The 9,184-nt window shown below is 51.0% G+C and overlaps 1 protein-coding gene across 1 annotated transcript; it reads right to left on the bottom strand.

Moving 5' to 3' along the window:
* Positions 1–223: 223 nt before the first annotated feature.
* On the bottom strand, positions 224–7,320 carry LOC111141581 (chromosome unknown C2orf72 homolog). Its single transcript, XM_022494283.1, has 4 exons — positions 6,714–7,320; positions 6,517–6,519; positions 3,595–3,705; positions 224–363 (listed from the first exon to the last, which is right to left on the bottom strand). Exons 1-4 carry the CDS (start codon positions 7,318–7,320, stop codon positions 224–226), a joined length of 861 nt encoding a protein of 286 aa, XP_022349991.1.
* Between the last annotated feature and the right edge of the window lie 1,864 nt (positions 7,321–9,184).

Genomic DNA, 9,184 nt, shown 5'->3' with positions numbered 1-9,184 from the left:
AACCTTACTGTGATCGGGGAGTGAGCAAACGTGAGGTGGGGGTGGGCAGGTTCCAGGAAACTAAGTTTTCCTAGCTGGTTCAATGCAGCAGCCCCCCACCGACAGGTGGGGCCTTTGTAGTTACCACCATTCCAAGGTCAACACGGAAGCAAGGGGGCTCAGTGAGAAGGAGCCAGTCCCCAGTGTGCCGGTTAAGAGCGCGGGTGGCCCGGTGGTCCAGCCTTCATCTTGAGTCTACAGCGGGGTCAGCAGGAGCAGGGACAAGTCCGTCACAGGCTCTCGACCCCTTCCTGGGGTCCTCACAGTCTCCGTTGGGACATATGGCTGTCAGGGCCAGCTCCTCCTCAGTGTCCTGGAGGTGATCTGGAACACAAGAGACGGAATCACACAATCAGAAGGTCAAGTTTAGGAGTGAGTAAGCTAGGAGTGAAAGGGAGGAAGTCGGCCCCAGTAATATCTACTTAAAAACCACAGTAAAATACGTATCGAGACCCTTAAAAATGTACATACCCTTTGACCCAGCAATTCCACTTCTAGGATTTTATCCTAAGGAAATAATTAGGAATAATTAGTGGAACTACCATCTTGGGATGAAATGACACAGAGGGTGGCTCAGCAGAGAGAAGGAAAGGACCTAGGTACTCAGTGGGGTCACTGGGCCCTGGAATTGACCAGCTCTGAAGCTGACTCTACCTCTAGACTATCGTTTAGGTGAGATACTGAATGCCCTTGCTATGCCAGCTTGAGCCATGGTTTCTCTCCCTGTAGCCAAAAGCATCCTAACCTAATGTGATGTCCAAAGAAGGGACTGGTTGAGTTCACCATGGCTCACCCATATGATGAGATTCTGGCATTAAAAATGATGCATCATCCCCGTTGAGCACAGAGTCTGCTTCTCCCTCTCCCTCTGCCCTGAGCTCCTGCTCATGCAGTCTCTTGCTCAAATAAATAAAATCTTTAAAAAAAGATGCATAAAATTCCATAGAACTACACACACACACACACACACACACACACACACACACACACAAGTAACACTGAGGGACTCTTAATAAGATCTGTGGATTGTTTCAATGTCAATATCCCAGTTGTGATACCATCCTATAGTTCTGCAAGATGCTACCAGTGTGGGAAACTGGGCCAAGTGTACACAGGATCTCTTTGTATGATTTCTTACAACCGCATGTGAATCTACAATTACCCACCATTCCCCTGAAAGAGACAAGATGTTACTGATAGGTAATTACTGCTGTGGAATATTGCACACTGACAATACGTTGCTGTGAAGGAAGCAGATTCCAAAACAGTATGTATGAATGTCTGTCTAATTCCATATTTACTGTGTAAGTTATAAATGCATACACATAGTCCATGAATGCAATTTTCATTTTAATACATTCACTTCTACTTGAGATTAATTTGTTATATGCTATAGGGATGCCTGGTTGGCTCAGTCCTAAGAGCATGCAACTTTATTATTATTTTTTAAGATCTTATTTATTTATTCGTTGATGGGGGAGCAGAAGCAAGGGGTGCAGCAGGCAGAGGGAGAGGCAGGCTCTCTGTTAAACAAGGAGCTTGATACTGGACTTGATCATGGGATCTGAGCCCCAGAAGGCAGACACTTAACTTACTGAGACACCCAGGCATTCTGTGCACACAACTCCTGATCTTAGGGTCATGGGTTTGAGCCTCATGGGGGGGTGTAGAGATTATTTAAATAAATAAAATTTTAAAGAAATTGTTACATCCTACAGAGAGGGGAGTTATCCAAGATTTATGTAAAATTGTTTCTGATTCCTTTGGTTTATTATTTTTTCCCTTTGATTTCCAGAAATATCCACACTGACGATGGAGAGACTGAAGTTAACATTTTTGCAACGGAATGCTTTGAATACCTGATGCATTTGGCTGATAATTCATATATTATATAGAAGCGTATTTATTACAATTTAAACGGCACAAGGAGGTACATAGATAGGTAGACAGACAGATGAACAGAATGGTCTATGTCAAAATACAGCTGATAGTTACTTTTGAGTGACGGGATTCAGCAAATGATTTTCATACTTGTTTTCCTTTCTCAAATTTTTTGAGCTTTCCCCTGTGATAGGCAGAATTCTAAGATGACCCTTAAGATTTCCACCACTCGGTGTACCCATCCTGCGTAATCGCCTCCTTCCACTGCCGGTGGCATCTGTCAGTAGGATGGGATCGTCACTCCCTTGATTAGGGTCCCATATAGGACAACAGAACGGTTCCTCCTGTGATTGAGTGACATTATCGGAGACCAGAAAGTCTCCTGCTTCTTGAAGGAGCAGCTGCTGTGTTGAGAGACGTGTGGAGAGATGGCTGTCGGCTGAGAAGAGCCCCAGCTGATGGCCACTAAGAAGGCAGTGGAGAAGGGAATTCTGCTCACACCCACGGCAGCATGAAGGCCTCGGGCTCCGGAAAGGAATGCAGCCCGGGCGACACTCTGATCGGCTTTGTGAAACTCCTGACCCACGGAAATTGTGAGGAATTAACGGGTGTTGTTGTAAGCCACTGAGTCTGTGCTCACTTCTTACGTGCCAAGGGAAGGCTGACACCTCGCCTGGTGATTTTTTTAAACATAAAGGACACAAGAAAAGTTTGTTTTAAAACACTGCCCGTTGCTTCTGTAACAGAGCTGTGCTGTTCAGTACACGCTGGGGCCGTGGGTCATGTACATTTAGGTGGTTACAATGTACTCCCCCAGTACTTTAGAGCTCTCACAACAGCCTCAATGCCCACTGGGTGCTCCTAGGGACTCCAAAGAACTGTCTTTCCCCCCTTCTCTCTTTAGCGGCTTGAGAAGCCTACACTAGAAAAGGCTTCAGGCTGAGTTCCTTCCTCTCCCTTCCCAAACTCCCAGTGTTGGGTCCAGGCTGCTCCTTGTCCCTCCTGGGACTAGACAGTCCCCTCCTAATTGGCTCTACCTCTAGTCTTGCCCTGCCTCACAGTCTTGTCACCTCTCCAAAATGCCCCTAATCTGGACAGCCCTGCTCAGAAATGGCCAGCAGCTCACTATTCGTGGGACACTTGGGTCCAGAGTCCCGATTTGGTCCCAGCTCTCCTCCTCAGCCTCAGCCCTCCCAGTCTCCTGGTCCTCACCCCCTGGCACTCCCAATGGGGGCCCCTTTTCTGAGAATGACATCATGCCCGCAGGCCTTCATTCACACTGCTTCCTCTCCCAGGTTTCCCCCTTGCTGCCTAGGACAATCTCCAATCCCTGGCTCCAAGGTCGTGTGTTCTGGAGCCTCAGGGGTAGGTTAAATGCATTGGCTCCAAGCACCCCACCATGCACGGCGCAGATACCTGCCCTGACCACACCGATGCATTCATTAGTGGGAGACCCACGGGGCTAGAGCCCTACTAGGGGGTCAGTGTGCCTGTGGCCCTCGGCAGGAACACCTCACATCCTCACATCACTCACCTCCACGCCCCGCACATGGCAAGTGCTCCGTGGATGTCGGTCAATCCTATCCCTTAGGTCCCTGTGTGCACAGGACCCACCCCATAATCCCAAGCACCTGGCCCGCAGGGTCCAGAAGGTCAGGAAGGCAGCACACTCACCCTGAGCTGGGTCACTGGGGGAGGTGGCATCTGGATCCTTCCCCCGGCTCCAGGGACCCCAGGAAAAGCACGCCAGCAGTGCTGGGAGGCTCGGTCTCTCCCAGGGTCCTGCTGCCAGAAAGAACACAAGGTCCCAGACGCAGCAGGTAAGCACGTTTGAGAGATTTTTCTGTTCAACAAACCAAGTGCTTCAATTATCAACTGCCCTAGTTTCAACTGTTTGATTAAAAAAACAAAGATTCTGGGGGGCTCCTGGGCAGCTCCACTGGCTAAGCATCTGCTTTGGCTCAGGTCATGGTCTCAGGGTCCTGGAATTGAGCCCCATGTCAGGCTCCCTGCTCGGCAGGGAGTCTGCTTCTCCCTCTGCCTCTCCCCTTGCTTGTGCTCTCTCTTTTTCTCTCTCAAATAAACAAATAAAATCTTTAAAATTTTTTTAAAAAAGATTCTGCTTTGCTAAGTGGGGTGGAGTTTTTGTATTTGCAAAATTGACCCCCCAAAAAAGTGCCATGAAACTAATAACAATGACACAGCACCAAAGAAAATACTCAAAGAGCAGAAATTTCCCCTTGATTTTTGGTTCAAACTATCTCTTAATGGGAATAGACTTAATCGTTTTTTATAACTACTGTAAATCAATAACATTTTTTTAAATTTTATTTATTTATTTGAGAGAGGGAGAGAGAGAGAGAGAAAACACGAGAGGGGGAAGGGTCAGAGGGAGAAGCAGACTCCCCGCCAAGCAGGGAGCCTAATGTGGGACCCGATCCTGGGACTCCAGGATCATGACTCGAGCAGAAGGCAGTCGCCCAACCAACTGAGCCACCCAGGCGCCCTAAATCAATTACATGTCGAGTCTAGTTTCCTTATTTTTTTTAAGTTTTCAACATAGAAACTTTCATACTTAAAACTATAAGCTACCATTTTTCATCTAATTGATTGGCAATGCTCAGAAGTCTAGTTTCCTTATTATAAAAAACACCTCAGCACCTGGGAGCCCCCACTCTCAGGAAAATGGCCAACTGGAACACAGAACATCCTGTTTATAAATCCTCATGCAGGACCTATTTACTCTGAATTTGTACCCACTTCTAATAAGACTGGGTCCTTCACTGGTTTAGGATCAGGGTCCTCAGGGGATTAAGCATAAACTAGGTAAGAGGTCATTGCCAAGACCGGGCAACCTAAAAGTATAAGAATAGCCATCAGGCAGTGAGGAAAGAGATTGGAAAACTTAAAAAAAGCCAGATGCAGTTGCTCTCAAAATCTTAGCAACAGGACTGCTTCGTGTTAGCAATCCATGGTGTTGTCCACTGAAAAAGCCCCGAAGAGAGTAGTGGACAGTGAGTTATACCTATACTCATCAATTTTGGTCATCAGTGAAAGGTTTCATGTTGTTCAGGATGTTTCTATAAAAGTAGAAACAAGTTTAAACAGTAAAGAATGATTCCTTTGCAAAGTGTTAAGATTTCTTAAGTGATAATATTTAAAAGGAGGCAAGGATTCTGCTTGCCAGGCAAGGTGTTGGGAAATGGGGATATAACTCACCAAGTGACAAAATCCGGTGCTTAAGAGTTCTGGGATTTCACTTGCAAATTTACAAGTGGGAGTGGGGAGGGTCAGGGAAAGCTTCCTGGAGGAGGAAGTCTGGTCCCAAATGATGAAATGGGACTGGTCAGGTGAAGAGGAGGACGGGAAAAATGGGTTTTCATTCAAGGCAACTTTAAGATGTACAAAAACTTAGAGGAGGCCAGAACACACTTGGCTCTGGGGAATTAAAAGTTGTTCCTGGAGAATGGGAGAGGGCTAAGAGACTAAGAACTCAGAATTTTCTAGATACCAGCTCATTGGGAGCAGAAAATCTGTTTGTGTAAATTCCTTCCTTTTCCCTGTGGGGCCAGATCTGTGAAAGGACTGGCAGTGACAATCACAATAACAATTCACCTCAGGGCTTTTCATGTCTTTCAGAATACTGTTAATAGAGTTTCAAATTTAGCTATCACAGATTCAACAGAAAGGGGTTGTAGGCACTAGGTGTGGGGGTCGGGGGAGTGAGGCTGGGGCAGAGCCTAAGGCTGAGATGCATGGCTTTCACTAAGGCAAGCCAAGCTAGCTGGTAGGTCTGGGACATTTGGGACATCAGAGGTACCAGATCTCCTTGCTGGAAAAGCACCCCCCCCACCCCCGCAAACCTGGTATCTCCCAGTTTCTGGTTATCACACCGATGCCCAGAGAAGCAGAACACAGTCTCTGTTCGTTACCACTTTAGCAAGAATGGAAGGCTTGAGGTCTTGGGATGGCAGCAAGTGCAGGGACGGTGGGGGCAGGAAGGGATCTGGGAGCGCAAAGGACAATCCTGCCTCTCTCAGCTTTGCCAGATCCAGCTGTACTTAGTGTCAGTATTTTAATCCTGAGACCCGGAAAAGCTCTTGTAAAACCTTCCGATCGGTACCAGGGTGGAAGAGATTTCTCACACTTCTGCTGATGGCAGTAGTTACCCAGGCTGGGTGCCCTCACTGCCCTTTCCACGCTTCAGGAGAATGTGGAGAGAAACGCAGCAGTGGGAGCACACCCAGAGTAGGATTAGAAAATTCTGGGCCTGCAGTCCCTCTCACCCTTTCCCCACACTCAGAGCCTTGGCACCTATTCCTGTGAGCCGGTGGGGCATCCACGCTAAGCCTCCCCCGCCGCATCCCTAGCTGCACAGGGTCCTGGAAGCTCCTGCCACCGCCAGCTCCCAGGTCCCAGTTCTATTCCCCTTCCCACCTTGGAACTTGGGCCTCCTGATGCTTTCTCACCTCCTCTCCCTCCCCCCAGCTCCCAGCCCAATCCAACCCTCTCTCCACCAACTTCCCTGCCTTGAGCTGGTCTGCTCGGCTTTCCCAAGCCCTTGCGTCCCCTAGGCTCTCTGGATCCTTCCGGAACAGACTGCACCTGGGGTCCAGGGCCTAATCCACGGTAGCTGGAAGACCTAGTGCTGGGCACCTCCCCTCTCTGGGCCTCAGTTTACTGTGGTGCCCAGGGAGAGAAGCTGGTCTAAAGAGTTCCAACTTCGGGGCCTCCCCCCACCCCCAGGCCGCCCACCGCCCGCACCCCCCCGCCCCCGGGCCTTGTAGTCTCACCTGGTCGCGAGGACCCGGCTGCTTGTAGCGCCCTGCAGGCGGCTGCCTGGACGGCCACGCTGGAGGCCGGGTGGCCGGGGCAATAGGCGGCCGCCTGCACTGGGCCCCCCGCCTGGCGGCCGAACACTGTGCGCAGCAGCGCTTCCAGGAGCCGCAACCCCGGCGCCACCGTGTCCTCGGGCCCGGCCTCAGCCACCAGCACCCCGACCAGCGCCGTCCCGGCCCGCCGGCGGCCGCGCACGTCCCGCAGCATCTCCCGCAGGCGGCGCCGCGGCTCCCGGGCGGTCAGCGAGGACGCGCGGCACAGCACGAAGACAAGCGGCGAGCGGATGGCGCGCGCCCCCGCCGTCCCGGGCGCCCTCTGCGACTCCGGTGCCCCGACCCCTGGTGTCCCAGCCCCCGCGCTGCCCGGCTTGCCCGCCGCTTGCTCGGGCGGGAACACTGCCCGGGCGAAGTCCCGCAGCAGCGCGCGGCTCTGCTCGCGCTCCCACAGCTCGCCCACCAGCAGCACCTGCCCGCGGCCGCCCGCCGCCTCCACCAGCGCCTGGAAGGGCGGCTCTGCCGGGCGCGCGGGCCGCGCCACCAGCTCCTCCAGCTCGCGCTCCATGCTCGTCGCCGCGCGTCCTCTACGGCCGCCCGGGCCCTGCAGCGGTGGCTGTGAGCCTCTCTGGCCGCGGGCGCCGGGGCCCGGGAGGACACACCCCCAAGGGCCAAGCCCCGCCCGACTCCCGGCCCGCGGGCCGAGCTTTCCGCGCTCCAGCGGGCCCTTGGGCTGGGGCCTGGGGCTTTCCCCGTAAGCGCGCTGAGGGTGGCTTCTCCCGCAGTCCGTGTGGCAGACGCGGGGACACGGAGCCGTCCATCCGTCTATCCATCCATCCGTGCACCGGTTCCTCCAACCATTCGACAGACACTTGTTGAGTACCTACTAAGGTGCGGGGCAGCCAACGGAGAAGGAAGACAGAAAATTATCATGTGAACAAGTTAGATCGGTTTGAGAACCGGAACACAGACCTCCTTGGAGTCCGTGTAGGTTGGGGACCGGAACTTCTGTGGGGGGGGGGCACTGCCTCTAACGTACTGCTTTGGGGTGTTGGTGGGGGGCGCCAGAAAAGGGAATGCAGAGAAGGGAGTAGGGAGGTGAGAAAAGAGGGGAAGCAGGGATCTCTTCTGTTCTGTCACTTAATTCACCTTTTGGGCCTCAGCATTTAACATAAGCTAATCGAGGGCTCATTATTTCAACAAATACTTATTACCCTGGGCACTGGGGGGTCAAAACGAAGGAAAGAGACAGCATTACTCCCCGTAGACCAGAAAACCTAGGAAGGCAGATGTGGGCACTGATGGTGCTCAGATCTGGGCGGGAATGGGGGTGGGGGGAGTGGTGGTGTAGGGAGTGGTGATATAGGAGATGTAGAGAGGATGTCTGTAGGCCAGGTTAGAAGCAGAAATATGTTTCCTTTAATTCTAAGGGTCTAGGTCAGCTTCGTCCGATGGAACATTCTTTGATGATGACAATGTTTTATATTATCTACACTGTCCAGTGCAGTAGCTGCAAAGCCCCATGTGACTATTATTACTTGAAATCTGGCTACTGCAACTGAGGAGTTGACTTTTACACGTGAGTTAATGTTAATTAAATGAAAATAGCTGCGTGCAGTTCATGCCTGTGGCATTGGACAGTGCTGGGCAAAGTTCTTTACTTTTGCCTTGTCACACTGTATAGACCAAAGACCCTTTTCGATCAAGAGCTTGTTCATGCTCAGCTCTCTCCTTCTCCATATAACCCCCAATCTGCTCTTCAGTAACCCTATTTCCGGTCCCATCTAATTATGCTGAATTATGTCCTCCTGGAGAATTTATATGTCCATTCAATAAAACACACCTTTTCTTGAGCACCTACTGGGTGCAAGCAGTGGGGATTGGAAGATATACACACAGCACCTCTAAGTCTAATTATCCAGCAGCTGTTTTAGCCAATGTCTGGAGTAAGGACCCTGTATCTTTGTTGTGAGTCTAGTTAATATAAACCTTTTCCCTCTGTGTATGGTCTTTGCTCAGGGCAGAGATCCATGGGATTAGGTGGGGAAAGCCCCAGATTTGGAGCAAGAAACCCTGAGCCAGGATCAGAGTTGGGTTCTAACACCAGGTCCCACTTGTCTTTATTGAACATCTCTGCCAGGTACTGCCCAGTGCTGAGGACACAGCTGGGAACAGGCCAAAATCCTGCCTTCATGGAGGGGCTGCTTTAGGGAGGGCTGAGAGAGAGAGAGAGAAAAAACCAAACACATAAAAAACAGCTTCAACTGGTGATGGGTATTATGAGAAAAGTAATGCATGGCTGACAAAATGGTCATGTACTTGAGATGCTGGTCCCTTCCTGTGGGTACAATCCTGAAGATACCACAGATGCAAGAGAGACTTTGGTGAGGATTAAGAAAGGAATGTAAAAACCCCGGAGAACCTGCCCTCCC

The sequence above is a fragment of the Enhydra lutris genome, unplaced genomic scaffold (assembly GCF_002288905.1).
Source record: "Enhydra lutris kenyoni isolate GAN:26980312 unplaced genomic scaffold, ASM228890v2 scaffoldscaffold1, whole genome shotgun sequence".
Lineage (NCBI taxonomy): Eukaryota > Metazoa > Chordata > Mammalia > Carnivora > Mustelidae > Enhydra > Enhydra lutris.
Note: the sequence above shows the minus strand (reverse complement) of the source record. Positions and strands in the feature narration are given on the sequence as shown.

Bases quoted from the DNA above. Each gene is read 5' to 3' on its own strand.
- LOC111141581 (XM_022494283.1), bottom strand. From the start codon at position 7,320: ATGGAGCGCGAGCTGGAGGAGCTGGTGGCGCGGCCCGCGCGCCCGGCA. The intron at 364-3,594 runs GTGAGTGTGCTG...CTTGTGTTCCAG, and splicing joins CCCCAGTGACCCAGCTCAGG to ATCACCTCCAGGACACTGAG.